Source organism: Cricetulus griseus, chromosome 8 (assembly GCF_003668045.3).
Source record: "Cricetulus griseus strain 17A/GY chromosome 8, alternate assembly CriGri-PICRH-1.0, whole genome shotgun sequence".
Lineage (NCBI taxonomy): Eukaryota > Metazoa > Chordata > Mammalia > Rodentia > Cricetidae > Cricetulus > Cricetulus griseus.
The window spans coordinates 46,566,442-46,589,288 of NC_048601.1; the positions used below are offsets into that span (position 1 = coordinate 46,566,442).

Genomic DNA, 22,847 nt, shown 5'->3' on the forward strand with positions numbered 1-22,847 from the left:
CTCGCTCTGGAGACCAGGCTGGCCTTGAACTCCCAGAGATCCACCTGCCTCTGCCTCCTGAGTGCTGGGATTAAAGGCGTACGCCACCAACACCCAGCCAAGAGCTAAAATACTTTTATTTAAAATATTTACAGATTTTTGTTTTAACCTGCTTTTCAGCCTAAATAACTCTTACAGATTTTATTTTTCCTGCCAGCTATTCAGAGTTGGTGTTCAAAGCAGACATGACAAGAGTCCTCATCAAGCTGGACACTTGTAGAAAAATCTCTCATCGCATCTTCATTCTTAATCAAAATTCTTCAGACTTAAAAAAAAAGTTGACAGTTGATCCTAGTCAAGCCTGAAACCTTACGAGTTTGACCACAGAAGGAAATGTAGTATCAAAGGAGTTATGGCAGTCTGACAGCTTTCTAGAGCACTAGCAGATGTCTTGTGTTAAGACAAGTCTTTGATAGAGGGGCTGAGAGAGGAAGAGTGTGACACCAACAAAGGAAGGTGACTGTGATGTTGAAAGAGGAGTATCCAGGTCACACTTTCATCTGCTACCAATTCTCAAACTCCTTCCAACACAGAAGTGACTAGTCACTTGCAATTTCATTTCCCCCTGTAGTTTATTTCAGACCCTTAGGGTTACCAGATTTAGCAAATAGAAACCTATAAGGCCAAGTTTAACCGGAATTTCAGTAAATAACAAATAATATGTTAGTATCACTGTCCTAAGTACCGATTCTGGCAACCCTAACTTGGTGGTTTACTGAGCATTATCCTCAATGACAATTCCCAGGCCAATAACATAGTGGTAAAGGCACCAAACTGAGAAGCCCAGTTTAATCCTTGGGACCCAAGTAGCAGAAAGAGAGAACTGACTACTGAAGGTTGTCCTCTGACCGACCCCCACACCCTTGCTATGGTAGGTGTGTTCGAATTCCCCAAAGACACAAAATAAATATATGAATGCAAAATAAGAAAAAACATAATGATAATGGCTCCCCTGCAAGCCTGTTCTGAAGGTGATGGTAGAATGGAGTGTTGGGTAGAGTCTTATTTGGAGCACTGTGACAGGAAAGGAGGGCAGACATTTACTATTCACAAACTGATCCCTTCCTAACATCTATTACGATATTCTCAAGAATAGTGTGAACATGTCACCATGACTCCTTTTAAAATGAACTTGGAGGCTGGGGCATGGTAGCACATACCTTTACCCCAGTATTCAAGCAATAGAGACAGGAAGACTGCTATGAGTTAAAGGCCAGCCTGATCTACATAGTAAATTCTAGGCTAGCCAGGGCTGCAGCATGAGATTTTTGTCTCAATAATAATAATAATAATAATAATAATAATAATAATTCAGAAATTTGGGCTTATAAAGGTGAATTTATCTACAATCGTAAAACTAGGAACAGGGAACTTGGAACCAAATCCAATTCAATATTTTATTTGTTTTGTGTTTTGTAATTAAAATTTTTATTCTATTTTATGTGTATGAGTGATTTGCCTACATACATGTCTGTGTACCATGAGTATAACTAGACTGGTGTCTGCAGAGAACAGAAAGAAGGCATGTGTGCCTAGTGCCTCCAACCCCCTAAATTGGAATTACAGACAATTGTGAGCCTCCATGAGGGTGCTGGGAATTGAACCCAGGTCCTCTGGAAGAACAGTCAGCACTCTTAACTGTAGAGCCCAAAGATTTTGTTTTTGAGACAGAGTTCCATGGCTCTCAAGCTAGCCTGGAACTTTCTTTCTTTCTTTTTTTAAAGATTTTATTTATTTATTATATATACAACATTCTGCTTCCATGTATATCTGCACACCAGAAGAGGGCACCAGATCTCATAACAGATGGTTGTGAGCCACCGTGTGGTTGCTGGGAATTGAACTCAGGAACTCTGAAAGAGCAGTCAGTGCTTTTAACCTCTGAGCCATCTCTCCAGGCCAGAATTTTTTTTTTTTTTTTTTTTTTTATGGAGATGAAAGGTGACCTAGCTTCAGCAGAGGTGCACACGTGGTTGCTTAAGTCTTTCTTGCTTTGTACTCTGCAAATAGCTACAACCTGATTTGGCTTAACATATGACCTGGAAGTGATTAAAAGGAGTGGGGAGTAGGGTCCTTGTCCTTGAAGCTCTGGGTTCTCTCTCCAACACCCCATAAACTGGGTGTGGGGGCATATGCCAGTAATCCCAGTACCTGGGAGGCAGAGGCAAGAAACTGAGAAGTTCAAGATCATCCTTGGCTACATAGAAAGTTGTCTCTCCTTGTTCAGGATTAACTTCTAATGAACTTTCTTCCTACAGTCTTCATCCTATCCCAGGCCTAGCTTCCCAGGATGGAAACAGATAGGTCACGTGGGTAGGACTGTTACCACGAGTATTTTCAGTGTGTATCAGTATAAAAGCTGGGCATCCGGGATACCTTGTGTGGTCTGATGAGCTTCCATGAGAAGTGGACTTCTTGGCTGAGTTTGCACTCTGTTTTAAGATTACATTGAAAATACATGCATGTAATCCTAGTGCTTAGGGAATGGGGGCAGGAGGGTCAAGATTTCAAGACCTGCCTCAGCTACATCGCAGGTTCTAGGCCTGCCTGGGCTTCATGAGATCCTGTCCCTTCCCCCCAGAAAAAAGAGCAAAAATTGACTGAATTTGGCATATTTTGATACTAAAAGACATGTAGTCTATAGTTTGGTTTGATTTGGTTCAAGAAATCCTGAGTGATAGAGGTAATACATTAAGTCTCATTATCTATATTCAAATCCTCCATGCAGTTAATCCAGTTTAAATTAATTCTGTTTAATCTAGTTTTAAAATCAGCCTGTCATCACCCAAGGAACACACATTCTGGTGGAATGCATCCAAGGCCACCAGAATAAGAAAATCTGAAGCCTCTTGCTAAAAAGATTTGTCTTCCCCTTGCCAATTCTGTCCCTTCCCAGTTTTCTGTCCCCTCCTTGAGGACCCTGGGAGAAGTGACACCAAGTGGCTAAAGCACATGCATGGAATTACAGCTGCATTTTCCTTATTGTCAGTTTACCTTACTTCACCTCTTAAATTCCAGCTTTCCCATCTGTAAAAAGGGATGATAATGTTTATGACATGACTATAGACCAAGGGTTTGATCTGAGCTTTGCTACCCTGTGACTATGGACTGTTGTCCTCTAGGACTACCTTAGAAGATTAAGTGATGCCACCATGCTGTGTCCCTGCTAGGTCACCCAAAGCTTCTCAAAACTGCCCTCCTGTGCTGGGCACTCAAAAGGATGGGTCAGCCCTCTTGGCCATTTCTCTCACTTCAGGTAGATGTTTCCTGTCACTGCCTGTGTCTGTTGTGTGTTGTGTTTATTCTGTTGCACCAGCTCCTAACCCACTTGATAGGTGCAGATTGCCTGGCTTTGTGATTTCGTGGGTCTTGAATGGAGCCTGGGAACCTGAATTCGTTTTTTGTTTGAGACAGGGTCTCATGTAGGTCAGCTGGGGCTCTGACTTACCATGTAGCCAAAATGGCTTTGAACTTTTGATTATCCTATCTCGGTCTCCAAAGTGTTGTGATTACAGGTGTGTTCCACAACACCTGGTTCATGCAGTGTTGGGGATGGAACCCAGGGCCTCATGCATGCTAAGCAAGCATTCTACCAACTGAGCCATGCTTCCATGCCCAGAACCTGAAAATATGACAGGTCACAGATGCTTTTTGACTGAGAGCAGGGTTGCGTTCTGATATAACTACTCTAAGTTAAAAAAAAAAGAAAATACAAGTCTGGGCTAGAGAGATGTCCTGGTTAAGCACACTTTCTGTTCTTGCAGAGGACCAGGTTTAACTCCCAGTATCCAAGTGGTATCTCACAACCATCTATAACTCCAATATCAATGGATCCAAAGCCCATTTCTGCATTTCTCAGTCACCAGACAGACACATAGTACACAGACAGATGGACAAAACACTCATATATATAAAATAAAGACATCAAAATCTTTATTAAAAAAACAAAACAAATAAAATTATTTCTGAAACTTTTTGATTTTGTTTTTCTGAGACAGAGTCTCACTATGTAGCCCAGCCTGGCCTTGATCTCACAATCTTCCTGCCTCAGCCTCCAGAGTACTGGTATTATAGGAGTATGCTATTTATAGTTGCATTTAGTATACCTAGCCTTCTGGGTTTCATAGGCTAGCAACCCAGTACTGGTTGTTTACTGTGCTGGCTTCATAGCTGACTAGGACCCTCAGCTTGCACTGCTGCCCAGCACCATAAGAGAGGATACAGGGAAAAAGTCAACACTGAACACCTAAATTACAATTTCATACCATACTACATTGAAACCTCATGAGTTCACCTTGTGTCAGGGATCGTGTGTGTTGTGTGTTTGGCACATGTATTACCCTTTTCTCTAGGAACTACTAAGTGGATATACCTGAGTAGGTGTGGGGATGTGTCTCACTTGGTAGAGTGCTTGCTTAGCATCTGTGAAATCCTGGACTTGATTCCTGAACTGCCGAAACTGGCTGTGGTGGGCTATGCCTGTCATGCTAGGAATGGGAGGTCATGACCGGAGACTTTCAGGTCAAGTGCAAGGTCATACCTAAGAAATCAGTGCCAGCCTGAGATATGTGAGACCTTAGCTAAGAAAGAGAAAGAGAAGGATAGAGGAGAGGAGAAGAGAGAGAGAAAAGAGAGAGAGAGAAAGTCAAGTCTAAGTGAAGCAGGATAATAAGCTAAATTTACTACTGAAGGCCAAATTCCACAGATTACTGAAAGAAAAGGGAATTTATTTATTTACTTATCTGGCAGGGTTGGGAATCAAGCCCAAGGCCTCATACATGCTAAACAAACACACTGACACTGAGCCATATCCTCACCCACGAAATGAGGGGCAGCATTCTGTCTGCCCAATAGGAAACCAGAGTGTACCCCTTGGTGTTTAAACCCCAGGTGTTCATCAGCACCTGCCTAGCAGTTGAGGAAGCCATGTTTCTAAATAGTTACCACGATCCTTGTAACAGGCAACATCATTTAGGTAAGGTGTTATCCTTAAACACTGGATCCAGTTAGGACAGGTTTGGATTGGCTCCTGTTACACCTATTTGCCAAATATGAAAGTATATTTTTCTAACTATTAGGGTTAATCAACATCTCTCATTGCTTCATGAAAGGTGGAAACCTGGAGGGAATGTGTAGGGTTTTAGCACATACAGAGAAGAAGGGGAACCCTTAGCAAACCATCTACAAGGCCATGCCAAGAACTGTCAGGTATTAGGCACCAGAAGTACATCTTTGTGTGGAACACAGGATTAAATAGAATTCTCAGGTGAATGGATGACTCTGCTCCATCCTTGGAGGCCTGCTTGTAACCCTCCAGCTCATTCCTAATATTTAGAATAGATGGTAGACTTACAGAAATCAGGCCCCAGACTACAGTGTTTCACACTGTGTGTGTGTGGTGTGTGTGTGTGTGTGTGTGTGTGTGTGTGTGTGTGTGTGTGTGTGTGTGTGTTCCTTTAGACGGGATCTAGCTATCTAGCTCATGCTGGCTTAAAATTTGAGGTCCTTCTGTCTCAGGCCCCCAAGTCTGGGATTCTAAGCATGTGTCCTCATAGCAAGCTCAACCAGGTAATTTAACTGTCGTTTGTATTTTTTTACATCCACATGTACATTTTGAATTATGTTTAGGTGTCAATGTCAAAAGAGGTTCATTCTCAAGTTAACTTTTTAAAAAGGATTTATTGTTTTTTTATTTATGTGTGTTTGTCCTAATGTATGTTCATATATAAGCGTGGGTATGTGTCCACTGGATCTAGAAGAGAGTCCTGGATTACCTCAGTCTGGAGTTAGAGGTGGTTGTGAGCCACTCAACATGGGTGCTGGGAACAAACTCTGGTCCTCTAGAAGAGCAGGAATCCTCTGAACCACTGAGCCCTTTCACCGGCCCCTCAGATTCACTTTGTAAGAGTTATTTCTTTGTAGCATGAAGCTTCTGCAAGCATTTCTTCTTGGTCCCTGAATTTAAACGTGTACCTTTTTATGCACTTTCACTTTGGGTTTCAATTGCTACAGCATTTATAAACAAAATAAAATGTGGGACCTGGGCTTCGCTTTTTTTTATTTTGTTTTCTATTTTATTTTATTTATTTGTGGGGGGCAGGGTCTCATGTGTCCTGGAATTGCTTCTTTGACTACACCACTCAAGATAACCTTGAACTTCTGCCTCTTTTGCTTCTACTGTGGGCCTCCACGCCTGGTTTGTACAGTGCTAGAGATTAAACCCTGGACTTTCACGCATGTTAGGCAAGCACCCTACCAAATGAGCTACATGCCCAGCCCTGTTTTGTTTTCTTTCAACTGCCCTAGAAACCGAGGGTTTCCCCCACACCAAGCACAAACAGCAATGATTGTTTTGTGCTAACAAGTGCAGTTTATTAATTGCAGGCACTCCCTTCCTCACCATCGTCCCATGGCAGGTGGCTGGACCTTGCTGCCAGCAAGCTTGCAATTTGCCACAAGCAGGTGCTCCCAGTTGCTGGAGTGGCTTTCCCACACACCACACACGACAGCACATACAGAGGATGGCTTTGGTTTTCCTAGCCATTTGGCTTCCTCAAAAAAGATTGGGGATGTCACATTCCAATGGCGCTTTCTGGGGTCAATGAAGAAAAACATACAACTCAGGAAAAGAAGCTAGGAATCTTCAGAGAAATCGTTACTTGAATGATGGCCTCGGCAGGGAGTCAGAACTGCTCCCTCTAGGAATATAGAAAGAGAATTCTGGAATGCCTAAGGGTAGGGCTCAGACTGGGCAACCAGATAAAATGTAAGCCTGTCCCTTAAAAAAATTAAGTCACATTTTATTCATTTTATGTATACGTGTATGGGTACATAGCACACACATGCCACATTCCACTTGCAGAGGTCAGAGGACAACCTCTGGGAGTTCTCCACCATATAGGTCCAGGCATCTAACTCTGACATCAGGCTTGGCAGCAGGCCCCTTTGCCTTCTGAGCCATCTTGTTGACCTGCAAGCCTGTTCTTTCAGCTCCCCTGGAATGACAGAGAAAAGCCCATTGGTGTGGTCACTGAGAAGCAAGGAGTGTAGCTCTTGGGACTTTCTGTCTGACTGGGACCTTGAGAAAGCAGTGCCTCTTGACAGTTCTGGTCAAGTGCATCTTTGTAATCACACATCCATCGTCATCAGGGTCAGAAATGTCTAGCCAGGATGAGTGGATTTATTGCTAGTGAAAGGCAGAGACATCCCCAGGAGGTCTCGTCACCTCCCCAGCTGCTCTCCAGCCCTCTGTCTGCACTCAGAGGTTGATGGAGGTTCATATAAACAGTGCTGCCCGTACAACCATAGGGAGGGGCCCTCTCTTCTCTGAAGCCAGCCCTAGCTGTTCCTGCAAGCTCCGTGGCTTCACTGGGTTCCAAGCTCCCAGGCAAAGTCCCCAGGAGGGTGAACAAACAATCACCCAGCCACTGCAGTGCACTCAAACGTGAAATCCTGTTTGGTCCGAAATTCTGAACACGATCGGAATTAACCCTCTGGAATAATGTTCCATTGCTGGACTCTCTTCTCGTTCTGTGGGGTCTCCCGTCCCCCCATCCCCCCCCACCCTCAGGCTTTAGTGTCACAGCACTCCTGTTGTAAATGGTAGCTCATCCCTTAGCAGCCCTTCGTCCACTTGCTGGTCGTGTTTCACAGAATTTGTTGTGAATTATTGCACTGGAGAGCATGTAAAATGCCCAGGCGGTATACAGAACGAATTAGAAATTGCAAATCCACAAAACCACAGCCTCTCACAAGACTCTCTTCTGCTAACACCATTGTGCCGCATGCCCTCCCCCATCCCATGCCAATACAATGCCTTGTCTGTTCTCAGAGGCGTTCACATCCTGTCTGGCTTCATTTTGCTTGCTTTGGACCTTCTGTATCTAGAATTGTAATTTTTTTTTTTTTTGAGACAAGGTCTCAGTATATAGTACAGGCTGGCCTTGAACTTAGAATCCTTCCTCGACAGCCTCTTAAGTATTGCATTACAAGAATTCACCACAGTACCAGGCTGTGATGCTCTCTCTCTCTCTCTCTCTCTCTCTCTCTCTCTCTCTCTCTCTCTCTCTCTCTCTCTCTCTCTCGCCCAGTATCAATTAGATTCGTCCATGCTATATGTGGCTAAAGTCTATTTGCTTTGCTATGTGCTACTCTACAACATGAATAAACTGCAGCTTCATCATGTCTACTCTTAAGAGATGTTTGGGAGGAGGTTGTTCATTTTGTTGTTTGGTTGGTTTTTGGTTTTGTTTTGTTTTTTGAGACAGAGTCTCATATTTCCTGGCAGGCTGGGAACTTATTATATAACTGGGGTGACTTTGAACTTCTGACACTCCTTGCCTCTACCACTAACCTGCTGGGACTACAGGCTTGTGCCATCACCCACATTTGATGCAATGTCAGCAATGAAACCCAGGGTTCACACGTGCTAGGCAAGCATTGCACTGAGTTACATTCTCAGCACAGTTACATTCTCAGCCCTTATTTTTTGTATTGATTTCTGTAAATGTCACTCACATGTGTATGTTTCTAGGTATGCAAATTTCCAAACAATCTTTTTGACTTACCATCCCACTAGCCTGGATCAGAGCTCTCATTGACTTTTATCTAGGGGTAATTTAGATAGAATCAGAATTTCAAACACGTGGTGTCTATCAGGAGTTCCCTGAAGATGCAATTTGCTTTTTACCAGAATTTTAAACTTGCTGAATTTTTCTCTTCTACCTGCTGGCCATTTGGATTTCTCCTTTGCTGTGGTTTGTTGAAGGGTTAACCTCATTTATCTGGCAGGCTGTCTGCCTCGGTCCTCCTCCTGATTCTTCCATGGGCTTTTGTTGTTAATGTTAAATGTCGAACAAAGCTCAGCGCTCCTCTGTATCAACAATGACTCTCTGGAAGTGTCCTGTGTTAAGTGAGTTTGTGTAGGAAAGTGGGGCCACAAGGTTACAGAGTGTTCTGCACAGCACACCAGATTTAAAAGAGGCCTTTTGGATATGAAGGAACAAGTTCATGTTCTCTCCAGGGAGTGTGTGTGTTCCTTGAGGGTCCTGACTGTGCTTGTGGAATTTACTTACATGTCTCCGTCATCTACACACTACCAGCAATTTGTATTGGTAATCATCTGAAGCTGGAAGCCAAGTTAAGCTGAGAAGACACACACACACACACACACACACACACACACACACACACACACACACACACAGAGTTCTGGTAGAGAATGCAAATTAATAATAGTCTTCTGGTATGTTTGATATGAGGGACAGTTGTTGAGTTAAATTCAGATATTTTGCATAAATATCTGTAGATTTGCACTTTTTTCTTGTTCATTTACTTGTTTGTTTTTAAATACAGTTGTCAGGCAACATTTCACATATTCATCAAAAATCAGCTTTCTGCGTTTGGCAAAATATGACTGCTTTCCCCCAGTATCCAATCTCTCTTTCAAACGATTAGAATTTCAGTTTGGGGCTACACAATGAAAAGCACACAGCCAGCCACCCTTGCTACCAGCACACAGTTAAACATAGGCCAACTGGATTAATTAAAGGAGGGAGTGGATTTCAGCCTTTGCCTATGGGAAAGAATTGGCATGTCTTCATTCTTTATCACAATGTGGTGATAGCTGGAATTGGGCCATGTGAAGGTTAGCTGTACCTCAGGGATGGCAAGGCAGCCAGGGAAGAGACTGAAATCCTTAGGCCTCCATCTATGTCCAGGTCTGACTTTATGTAAAGAAAAGTCAGCAAAAGGTGAGCTGCAGTTTCCACTTAGCCACGTGATCAGTGTTGCCACAGAATTGTTTAATAAATCACATGACATATTTTACACTTTAGTAGTCTCAAGTAATTATGTCAAGGTAAGTTAATGTGTTTTGTATGCGTGTATGTATGTATGTATGTATGTATGTATGTATGTATGTATGTATGTTCAATATCACTCCTCAGAAATGATCCACCATGTTGTTTGGAGACAGCGTCTCTCACTGGCCTGGAGCTCACCAAATAGGCAACTTTGGCTGGCCAGGGAGCCCCAGGGATCTGCCTGTCTCCACCTTCCCAGCACTGGGATTGCAAACATGTGCTGCTGTGTCCAACTTTGTTATGTGGGTTCTGGGGGATCAAACTCAGGTTCTCATGTTTGTAGAGCAAGCATTGTAGCAGTTGAGCTGTTTCCCCAACCCAGTGTGTTTTTGAGCATGTTTAAGGCTGCTAGACCAAGATGTGTTGTTGGGGATATTAGGTGGAGTAATAAAGTTTTCAGTCTTGATATTTTCAACTTAGGGTGGGTAAATGAAGGAGCATCTGGGCTACATGGGGCCACGTTATCTCTTTCTTGGGGTTCCCTTTTGGTTCCCCATCATGCTTCAGTGTCTCATATGTTTGTCTCGCCATTTCAGGGTTAGCTTTTTGGAGGAGTCCCATTGTGCATCCTAGGCTTTCCTCAAGTTCATGATTCTCCTGCTTCAGCCTTCAAGTGCTGGTGTTACAGGCACACCCAGTACCACGACAGACCCACCACACCCAACACGTGCTTGATTTCCTGACACCTGTCTCCTTGTGTGGTTCACATTACCCATTTGTGTTTAAGATCTCCAAAGTTACAGTTGGAAGGACATGAGGAAATAAAGCCTTTGTGTGTAAAAGATGTGCTTCAAAAAAACAGTAGGATAGAATTCTCAGGATCTTTTTTTTTTCCCCTGTGTTTTATTATTTAAAACCAGTTCTTATTGTAGGCCTAGAAGTCTGGCCTGAAAATTGCTATGTAATTTAGGCTGGCCTCAAACTTGGACACCTCCTCAGTTTCAGCCTTCCTAGTACCAGGATTACAGGGATGTGTCACCATAACTGAAACCTGTGGTGGCAGCCTCTTCCTCTTCCTCTTCCTCCTCCTCCTCTTGGCTTCATTTTCTTGGTTTCTTTTAATGCTGCTGCTTGTTTTGTTTCATCTTGTTTTGAGGCAGCATCTTAGGTAGCCCAGGCTGGTCTTGAACTCACTCTGTACCAAATTACTGATCCTCCTGCCCCTAGCTCCCAAGTGCTCAGATTAAAGGCATGTGCCACACACCCAGATTGTTGGGAGGAGGGTTGTTTTCCAGTGATTCCCAATGGCCTCACACACACTAGGCAGACACTCTGTCCCTGAGCTACACACACAACCTCAGATTCTTTGTGAAGTTCTAATTCAGAGTTTCTTAAGCCTGGCTCTATTAGCAATGGAAAGAGGCAATTCTTTGCAGTTGGGAGTTATACTGTGTCCTGTAGGAAAGTATTCCAACCTCCATCCAAAAGATACCAATAACAGCTCCTTCCTTAATTGTGACTATTAAGAAGGCTGGTATGTGCTCATCTTCTGAAGGACAAAAATCACCCCAATTGAAGCCCTCCTGCCTGAACCCTCAATACCAATCTATCCAGGCGTGATGGCAAATGACTTTTAACCCAGCACTTGAAAAGCAAAGGTAAACAGATCTCTGAGTTTGTGGCCAGCCTGGTCTACTGAGCAAGTTCCAGGACAGCCAGGGCTACATAGACAAACCCTATCTTGAAAAGAAAAGAAAAGAAAAGAAAAGAAAAGAAAAGAAAAGAAAACCACTAAGGAGATCACTTAGATCTCTTTCTTCTTTTTGTTCTTAGTAAACTATATTTTTAAGAGCTTTAGACTTAAAGGAAAATTGGGCAGTAAGTGCTGAGTTCCTATATAACTCATCTCCTTCTTACCCATGGCTTCTCCTAACAGTATTATCTTGCAGTAGTATGGTGCATTTGTTATGAAAGTCCATAAACAGGTGTTATATAGTTCTATAGGTCCTGACAAATGGATAGTGTCACGTGTGCTCTTTTACAGCTCCATATAAATAAAAATCAGGGCCTTAAACGCCTTGGCCCTCCACCCCCATGACACTTCTCTGCTTTGCTCTTGAAGCTGAGTAGTGTATAGGTGTCCATGAGGCTCTAAGACCTCCCCTTCCTTTCTGCTAAAACCTGGAGATGCTCCAATCCCTTATAGAAAATAGTCTAGTATTTGCATGTAACCCACACACATTCTTGTTTGAACCACATCTCAATGAATTATGCTTACTACAATGAAAATTCTATGTAGGTCATGGTTGTTGTATTGTTTATACCATAATGACCAGGAAAAGTTAGTCTGTGTTTGGCACAGACTCAGTTTTTAATATTTTCAATTTGAAATTGGTTGAATCTATGGGTGCAAAGTCTCTGTTTGTGGGCTACTCATTGTTAGCTCCTCTCTCTCTCAAAAAAAAGTTGTATCATATTTTTACATATGTGTTTATCTGTATGGACTATGCATATGTGAGTGTTTGAGTGCTGGTGTTTGTGGAGTTCAGAAGAGGATGTTGGGTCTCCTGGAGCTGGAGTTACAGGTGGTTGTGAGTTTCCGGAGAGGGATGCTGGGACCCAAACTCAGGCCTTGTGTAAAAGCAGTGCGTGTTCGTAATGGATGCGCCATCTTTGGAGCTCCTGCTGGCTTCTCTTTAAACTAGCTGGGACTCCTTGAAATAATCCCCATGGGACTTTCCTATTAATGTGTCTGTATTAGTTGTCTCTCCATGGTTGATTAGTAAGAAGAAGGCTCTTCATGAGTGAATATTCATTGTTTAGAAAGATGGCTCAAAATTAACCTTTGGAAATCGATTAATTTATTCAGCCAGCATTTCTAGACAAATAACATCATATTTTACAGTGAAAAGGGATAGTATAAATATCACATCTTATGACTGGAATAGCTTCTGGCTGTCTAGAACAAAAGCTGTTCTTAAGAAATCTTGGCAGAATGACATCTTCAAGACCAGAATTCATCTAAGAAAATTTTAACATAGGCAGTATTTGTCATTTGAAACACATAGCTGTTTCTCTGTGTAGGCGCTAGACACAGATTGAGCTTATGTTTGGCAGTTATTCATTGATTGCTTAAGTGATAGAAAAATCTCAGATGCTTGCATTTAGCAGGGGACATAGGACCAAACCATCTTAAAGAGCCAGTGCTTCAAGCGGGCATTGGTACTCACTCTCATCAATGAGCTTGTTGGGTAGAAGAGTGGATACAATGTCCCCCTTGCCCTCACCCACCCTCACCCCCACTCCCACCCCCACTCTTACCCCCACCCTGCTTTCTTCTTTTTTTTTTCTTTTGTTGTTTGTTTTTTTGAAACAGGGCTTCTCTGTGTAGCTTTGGAGTTTGTTCTGGAACTTGCTCTTATAGACCAGGCAGGCTGGTCTCAAACTCACAGAGATCCGCCTGCCTCTGCCTCCTGAATGCTGGGGTTAAAGGCATGTGCCACCACTGCCTGGCTCTTGGCTGCAGTTTTGTAACTTTTTTTTGAAATTATTTCTTATTTTTTTTATGTGTATGAGCATTTTGCCTGATTGTGTGTATGTGCATGTGTGTCACATGTACACAGTGCCTGCGGCCTTCAAAATTCAAAGAAAAAATGGTGTCAGATTCTTTGGAACTAGAATTAATGTATGGTTATGAGCATCCTTCCATATGGGTGCTGTGAATTGAACCCAGGTCCTCTGTGAAATCAAATGCTTTAACCACTGAGCCATCTCTCCAGCCCCATGCATTGTTATAACTTAAAAGTTATATGAAGCTCTCCATGTTAGGCATGCATTTTATGCTTACTGTCAGATGAATAAGTAAATTTATGAGAAATAATAACTTCCAGTCTACTGAAGTCTTCATTGCCACGAAATTAACTGTAAAACAAAACTATCCTAGACCTTGGAGCATGCATCCTTGAAACATGCCTTGTGTTCACCTCTATCTGAAATTCAGCAGTATACACGGGTTACTGGCAATGAGTAACAGTTGAAAGTACTGTCTTATCCTGGTGTGGTGGCTCCTGCCTGGATATCACAGTATTGGAGAGTCAGAGATTGGAGGATGATGAACTTGAGTCCAGCCTAGGCTACATAGCAATACCCTGGTCTCCAAAATCACAAGAGAGAGAGAGAGAGAGAGAGAGAGAGAGAGAGAGAGAGAGAGAATGAGAATATGTGTCAAATGGCTTTAAGGATTGAGCCTGAAATTATTTAGAAAATAAATATTAGTCCTAGGAATTGACAGTTGACCTTTAATATGAATAAGTTGGATTGTAGTATATTTTGATTTTTCTGGAAGCACAAACCAGTTTCCCAAGATTATAAGCTTGATGAAGTCCTGCCTCTCAGATTCCAAATGAGTGGAGAGAATTATTCTTATGTAAGAATGGGAGCCAAGTGACTTTTTGTTTCCTGTAGTGATTAAGAAAGTTGAGTCTTTCACCTTCAGGTAGGTCCCAACCCTCTTCTTAGAAAAACACATTGTGTGGCTGTAGAGCCTGCTTCAAGTTCTTCAGAATAGACATCTGGCAATGAAATGTTTCACATAGACGTTGCTGTCATTCTTCTGTTATTTCCCAATCACTCTCAGAAATGCAATGAGCCAAGTTAGCCATCTTTGGAAAGTTCATCTCTGCAGAAATCTCTAGAACAGATAAAACCAGAACAAGGGGGAAGCTTTTCTACTAATTAATAAAAGCAAGCAATATCTAATACTGAAAGGTAGGTGTAGGCCACACAGATTGAATGGAAACATTATTTCAATCCCCAGTTTGTTGTTGTTTTTTCTTTTTCTTTTGGATCCCTACCATAATATGGATGTGCATTTGGTATGTGAAGGCTAGATGAATGATTTGAAAGGAAATTCACTCTTGGTCCAACTTGGATCCAATGTATAATCTTCCACAAGGTGGTTCATGTGCTCCATGACCATGAGTACTGTGTGGTGGTTTTAATGTCCCCCATAGTCCAGGCATTTGAATACGGGGTCCCCAGTCTGTGGTTGTTTGAAGAGGCTTAGGAGATTCGGCTAAGGACATAGTAGAGGAAGTAGTCACTGAGGGAGGGCATTGAGGTTTCAAGACACTCTCTCCATTTTGCTTTCACTCTGCTCTCTGCATTCAGCTCCAGATGTGAGCACTCTGCTTCCGATTCAGCTGCGACATCTGCTGCTTGCTACCGTGCTTCCCTGCCATCATGGTGATGGATTTTTATGCCTCTGGAACCATGAACTCAAAGTAAACCCTTCTATAAGTTGCCTTGGTCATGGTGTTTTTATCACAGCCACAGTAAAGTTACTAATACAGGAAGTTGATGTGAAAATGCCTAAATGATGTTTTAAAATTTGCCAGTTTCCCCCATCTCTCTCTCTGTCTCTCTGTCTCTGTCTCTGTCTCTCTCTCTCTCTCTCTCTCTCTCTCTCTCTCTCTCTCTCTGTGTGTGTGTGTGTGTGTGTGTGTGTGTGTGTGTGTGTGTGTGTGTGTGTTTTACTTATTTCATTGCTGTGACCAGGTGTCGGAAGGTCAAGGCAGTGAAGTCATGACAGTGTGAGGCAGCTGCTTGTATTGTATCCATAGTCACGAAGCAAAGAGTGGTGAATGATGGTGGTCAGTTGGCTTTTTCCCCTTTATCAACCCATGCCCTCAACCCGTGGGATGGCACCACCCACATTCATAGTGGGCTTTTGCTCCTGGAAATCTCCTGATATGCACGCCCAGATGTGTTTCTCCATGGCAGTTCTCAATCCTATCAAGTGAACAAACAAGATTAGCCATCACAGGGTGTGAGGGGTTGTGCCTTTGAGGGGTTGAGAATGCTCACTCAGCATTCTAGGACAGTCTAGGACAGTGCCTTGGGAAGACAGCTAGGAATCAGGGTTAGAACACAGTGGTTAAAAACACAAGACCTTTGGAGACAAACAGACTGACTTCTAATGCGTGTCTCCTCTACACAGTAGCTATGAACAGTTAGCAAGTATCTCTGAATCTCACAGCTTTACCAGAAAAACATGGAGAATAATAATGGCTTCTGCATGAGAAAACTGTCATCAAGCCTAACATGAGGAAAATAATGCCCCTAAATGTACTGCACGGTGCCTGGCTCTTAGCCTTTCAGCAAAGTCTAGCTAGTGGGAAGAGAGGAAGATACATAAGGGAGTTGGGGAGAGGAAAAGTTAGCATGACTCTGTGTGGAGATCAGCAGGGTTCCTGGCGTTGTGAGCCACCTTTGTATGTATGCTTTCAAGGAGCTAGTAGACCATCTAGAGCCATGTTTACTCCATCCTCAAATATTTAGGGCAGCTAGAGAATCTGGCCTCTCATACATTGTATGACCAGCTGTCACTAGCTCATATTCCACGTTCTCCACAAAGACTGAACCTTTCTGTTGACAGTTGAATTTGTCTGTCTTTTATAGAATTTGTCAACTTTATAATTATAGAATGCCTGAACTGTATATTACTGTGGGTGATGCAAGGAGTCCCTTGGATGCATCAGAAACATGTTTTCCTGTCCTCTTACATTCCAGAGAGTTCTAGAAAGACTAACTTTCCTTAAGCTGGTTGGCTTGGTCCATTGTAGTCCAGGGTAGTAGGAAAATAGCAGAAGAGTGACTGAAGTATATATGTAAACCGTTTGATCATGGGATGTCCATATTGAAGAACTTGTAGACCTTCTGTGAGAAGTTCTATTGTGACTGGTGTTCCAATACACTGACTATTAGGAGCTACTAGAGTTGATTAGGGCAGTGTTTCCAGGACACGGAAAAGTAGGTAATGGAATATGAAGAATACCACGTAAAAATAAAGTATGAAATATGTGCAATCCCGTTCATCCTATATAATGAAACTGGTGCTCAGAGAAAGTATGAGAGACTTGAAAGTATATGTGCTTGTCTCATATGAGGGTGGTCTCTAGTGTGTGACAGAGACCAAGGTCCTATAGTAACTGTTCAGGTCTCTTTATCAGGGGAAACTCACTGGATGTCTTTTCAGGTAACAGTCTGAAATTACTGTATTGTGTTTCTTCCTAGTGATGAGAATGCCAGGAAAGATTTGAAGACACTGCCAGTCTTTCCAACCAAAACCCTTCAGGAACATCCATCACTTGCTTACTGGTAAGCCAGGATAGCCCCAAACTGTGGTCATGGCCTCCACTGAGCAGGAAATTAAAGAGAATCACTTTTTTTTCTTTCAAATTACTTGTATTGCTTGTAAATGTAGTCTCGGTGTTTCAGTCTTCAAGCCCTGAAGACGGCCTACCTTTGCACACACAATATGAAGATGATAAAACATTCTATTTTGATAGCTCCAAATATGAAAGCTGAAGTACACTTTCCAGATATATAGGGGAATTAGATACACAGCCTACATTGCATTCTGACTCTGGAACCTTCTGAACAAATCACTGTTGAATGAAAGTTTCTTTAAAAAAAAAAAAGGTGTGGGAGGAAGAGGGCGTGATGATTGGTCTCAGAGAGACGCCCACAGCCTCACAGGTTACACCTGCGGTGTGACTGGAAGAGCTACCAGAAATGTAGGGTAAAGTTGGGTCTGAGAAAGGCTGACACTTCAGCGTAGTCTCTTACAGGATAAAACCAGAGCCTTTTTTTTTTAACATCACTGTGCCCAAAAATGATGATATTGGAAATGAAGAATATTTCCAATAGTGTTTAGAATCCTAGCAGAATTAATTTTCTTAAGATACTTTTATTTTTTAAAGAAAGAACAAGAGTCTCCTATGGCTCAGACTGCCTGGAACTCCTATGTAACAAAGGATGACCTTGAACTTCTGGTTTTTCTACCTCTACTTTCCAAATGCTAGATTACAGGCATGGGTCACTCTGTCTGGTTTATGTGACTCTGGGGATTGAACCCAGGGCTATGTGCGTACCATGTAACTCAAGCACTCTACCAATGGAGCTCCATCTCTTCTTTTAATCAAAAGAGGAAGATCTTATCCTCAAAATTACCTCAGTGATATTCTCCAACTAGTATTTAATATTTGTACTTTATATCTAGTACGGAACATCTAGAATATTAGGTTTTTATTTGAGAAATTCATCTGTTTCCTTTTCTAGTAAATGACATTTTTAAAGATATGAATATGAATTACATAATTATAGTAAAAGTTAAAGATCATACTGGAAGTAGTCACATGCTGAGCTCAGGAACAAGGGTCCTACAGAAACATCAGAGGATGCCACCCTGGCTCCCAAACAAGCATGTTCCTCTCAGGTTTTCAGTGGCTGCCTGAGAACAGAGATATGGAATCAGGTGTCCGAAAGTCACATGTCACCATGCTTATTTCTCTGTTTTGCAGTGAAGACAGAGTGATTGAGCATTACTTGAAAATCAAAGGTCTGACTCGGGGTCAAGCTGTGGTCCAGTAAGTATCAGTTTTCTTTTTGCCTAGACATAATTTTAAAGAAAACAGCCTGGTGATTCCATAGTAGATGCTCCCTGTTCCTATGCTTCCCAGTGTGGGCCAGGTAACAGAGAGGGGCGTGTTGGCCATCCAGGGAATGGTGACAATGGTGGTGGTGGTGGCAAGAGCTGTTATCCTGGGCACAGGCAAGGTGACTTAGCTTTAGAATTCAAGCATGATGGTCCCAAATCTTCCAACACTTTCAAAGAGAAGATGGAAATTCCGTTTGTAAGTTTGTAACTCTACTTAGGATGGAACTCAGGATATACTTGCTATCTTGGAGTTCTGCTTCTCTTTATTACCAAAAATATAGTCATTACTTATATAGATACATGATGGATAGATAGATAGATAGATAGATAGATAGATAGATAGATAGATAGATAGACAGACAGTCTCCTGTAGACAGGCTAATCCTGAACTCACTAAGTAGCTAAGAATAACTTTGAATCCTGGCTCTACTTGCCTACTGATTGTTAGGACGGTAAGTGCCACCACACCCAGCTTCTGCCATATTCTGTATAGAGTTACCACTGATTTACTAAGAACTCTTCACTTGATGCAATAAACTTCTAATATTATGAAAACCAATCTGTTCTAGTTCATGACTGTTCTGCTAGCTGGAGAGTAACTCTTAGGGCTCTAACTTTAAGAGAAAGAATGAGAACTGCTGAGAGTGGCATAGGTCATGTGGGAAGTGAAATGAGGACCCAGGTTGCCTGAGCCGTAGAGAGGACATGGTCTTCTTTGAGCTCTCGCTTCTTCACTAGAATCAGTATCCATAGCACACCTACGCACGCCAGTTATGCTCCAGGCAGAAGGCGGAAGCCAGCAGTTCCAAAGTTGAACCCTTGTTGTTCAAATTCATTGTTCCTGTTTCCTGAGGTGGGGTGGGATGGAGAGGGGGTTTGAAGGGAAGGAACAAAGATAGGAAGATAATATCCCTGATGGCTTTTAGTCAGGCTGGTGTGTACGTTGGGAGGTGTACTTACTTTTTGGCTCTTCTGATAGCTGTTGTGTGGTTGCAAACATAGTCTGCTTAACTTGGTTAACACTTGTCTATGGAGTTCGAATCCCTGCTCTGAATTTGTGCACTTTATCCACTGCTTGACCTTGGCACACTCATCTTATCCCTGTATCCTTTGTATTCATTTACATGTATAGCAATTACCTAAGAAATTACCAAGGTAGTGGTTACAATAGCCAAAGAAATTCATCTTCATGATGTCATTTAAAAACAAAACTATCCAAATTGGAATGAATATGATCAAAATATATTGCATAAAGTCTCAATAAGTAAAAGTATTATTTGTTAAAAGTCCCCTTAAATTCAACAGGGACTTCAGTTCCTTGGGGATGGAGAATTCTCACACAGCTCAGGCCACTCCTTAAAGCTACTCAGTACCTTCTTGAACAAAAATAGAAGTGGTGATGATGAGGGAAATCCTTCTGTATGCTGCAAATATGTGTTGTTTTTATTGGTTGATGAATAAAGCTGTTTTGGCCAATGGCTAAGCAGAGTAAAGCCAGGTTGAAAATACAAAGAGAAACAGAGAGAGAGAGAGAGAGAGAGAGAGAGAGAGAGAATGCAGAGTCAGAGAGATGCCATGTAGCTGCTAGGGAGTCAAGATGGCAGGACATCATCGGTAAGCCACAGCCATGGGGTGACACTCTGATTAGTAGAAATGGGTTAATTTATAAGTGAGAGAGCTAGCCAGTAATAACCCGGTGAACAGAGAGAAACAAAGTAGGACTGGGGTACATGGAGAAAAGCATTCCAACTACATGCTGACATGATTGCCTTAATTGTGTGTGTGTGTGTGTGTGTGTGTTTGTGTGTGTGTAATGTTGTCTGTTTGAGAGAGTAGCTCATATAGTTTAGGCTACCTTTGAACTCACTACATAGCTAAGAATGTCCTTGAATTTATGATCTTCCTGTCTTTGCTTCCTAGTGCTACTGATATACAATATCTTACTGAGTTTATGTGGTGCTGGGGTTCGTGCTCTGGGCTTCAAGCATGCTAGGCAAGCAGCCTACCAACTGAGCCACACCCCAGGCCAGAATACAGATTTACAATAATAATGTTCACCTCTTTAAAGTATATATTTCTAAGAACTGCGGTGTTATGTTTATAGTTAGGTGAACTTGACAATCAATATATTTCCATGTGTTGAAGGAACTTTTTGTTATCGTTGTTTTGGCATTTATTTATTTATTTATTTATTTATTTATTTATTTATTTATTTATTTTTGAAGCCAGGGTTTCTCTGTGTTGTCCGGAACTTGCTTTGTAGACCAAGCTGGCCTGAAACTCACAAAGATCTGTCTGTCTTTGCCTTCCAAGTGCTGGGATTAAATGTGTGCCCCACCACCGCCTGACTTGTTAGGACATTTTAATGACATTGTGAAGATCAATTTTTCTGGACATTGTACTTACTAACTCAATAACTTGTCATGAGGATGACACTAAAAGGAATATTTATATTCATCCTTTCTCCCCTCTCCCCCAGTCCCAGTTTCTGAGGATTTTTGGTGCTTTGAGACGGTCTCCTGACTAGCCTAGAACTTCCTGAGTACTGCGTCTACAGGGAGTTAGCACACCTGGCTTTAACGTTGATTCTTACTGTTTGTGTATTAAGTGTTTGCCTTAAAAAAATATTTGCAATGTAGGGCTAGAGAAATGGCTCGACAGTTAAGAGAACTGGCTGTGCTTCCAGAGGTCCTGAATTCAATCCCTGTCACCCACGTGGTGGCCCACAACTGTGGATTCTAATGACCTCTTCTTGTGTGCAGATGTATGTGAAGAAAAAAATACCCTATGTTTACTATGCATAAGTAGGCCAGGTGTGATGGCGCATGCCTTTTACCACAGCACTCTGAGTTACAGGCCAGCCTGGTCTACAGAACAAGGCTCAGGACAACCAGCGCTATACAAAGAAACCCTGCCTCAGAAAAGCAAAAATAGGGAGAAAAATGTGTATAAATAAATAAACCCACAGAAACAGCTGACCTGAGCAAGTGGGAACTTGTGGACCCCAGTCTGACAACTGGGGAACCAACATAGGACCAAACCAGGCCCCCTGAATATGGGTGTCAGCTAGGAGCACCAGGCAGTCTATGGAGACTGGCAGTGGAACCTGGATGTATCCCAAGTGCACCAATGGATTTTGGGAGTCCCATTCCCCATGAAGGGATAGTCTCTTAGCCTAGATACACAGGCCTAGGCCCTCCCCCAAATGACTTGACAGATTTTGATGATCCTTATGGAAGACCTCACCCTCCCTGGGGAGTGGATAGGGGATGGAATGGAGGCATTGTGGGGGGGCATGGGAGGATGGGAGGGAGAAGGAACTGGGATTGATATGTAAAATAAGATTGTTTCTAATTTAAATAAAATTTATTTTAAAAAGTGCATAAATAAGCAAATCTTTTTTAAAATTTACAGTTTGGGTTTTTAATGCAATCTATTTGTAAGTTGTAGAAACCTTCTCTGTTTTTGTTTTGTTAGAAAACCACTGCCATTTAGATAAGGTACAAACAATATTACTCCCTACAATTGTTTATTATTCTATTTCTACTTACGTCAAAGAGTTTAGTCATGATTAAAGGAGAGAAGTGGAAGCAAATTGTGTTTCCTGAGATCAATTTCCCCCAAAGAGCCCTTTGACTATTTTAATTAGCTTATGATAGGTATCCATTTTTTTTAGGTATATGAAAATAGTAGAAGCCCTGCCAACCTATGGAGTCCATTATTATGCAGTGAAGGTAAGTGCTTCTCACATTCCAGAGGTTTCCACAATGCTCAGCAAGCTGTGCAAGTCACTGAACTGGCTGTCTAAAACAGCATCTAAATGTGTGCATGAACTGTGTCTAGAATTTGCAGTGTTTTTATTTTTATTTTTTTTGTTTTTTGTTTTTGTTTTTGTTTTGTTTTTGTTTTTGTTTTTGTTTTTCTAAAAGGTGTTTCTCTGTGTAGCCTTAGCTGTCCTGGAACTTGTTCTGTAGACCAGGCTGGCCTCGAACTCACAGAGATTTGTCTGCCTCTGCCTTTCAAGTGTTGGGTTTAAAGTCACTACATGCATATAGTACCCATAGAAACCAGAAGAGGGTATTGGATTCCCTGGAACCTGAGTATCAGAGAGTTGTAAGCCGCAACATGAGTGCTGGAACTGAACCCTGGTCCTTTGGAAGACCAGCCAGTGCTCTTAACTACTGAGTCATCTCTTCAGTCCCAAAATTTCCAGCATTTTAAAGTAGAATTGTTTTCATAAATTTTTAAGCCTCATAATATTTTTTGACAAATTATAAAGCAAATTATCTTTGCAAAATGCTATACTCAGGTCCTTTCCCAGACATATTCTCTCTTAGTTTATTCTCTCTCTCTCTCTCTCTCTCTCTCTCTCTCTCTCTCTCTCTCTCTCTCTCTCTCTCTCCCCACACCCCTTGTGGGCTGGGTATTGAACCTAGGACCTGTGGCATGCTAAGTTCATTCTGTACCACCAAAATTCACCTGTGATTCTAGGTCATTCTCACTCC

The 22,847-nt window shown here is 42.1% G+C and overlaps 1 protein-coding gene across 1 annotated transcript in view; it reads left to right on the forward strand.

Annotated features, from left to right (window-relative positions):
- Positions 1–22,847, forward strand: part of Frmd4b (FERM domain containing 4B) — a 197,930-nt gene that overhangs the window by 137,782 nt on the left and 37,301 nt on the right. Inside the window, exons 8-10 of the mRNA XM_027428944.2 lie at positions 16,917–17,000; positions 18,206–18,271; positions 22,019–22,076. Of these exons, the coding sequence (XP_027284745.1) occupies positions 16,917–17,000; positions 18,206–18,271; positions 22,019–22,076 (208 nt within the window). The remainder of the gene's footprint in view (positions 1–16,916; positions 17,001–18,205; positions 18,272–22,018; positions 22,077–22,847) is intronic.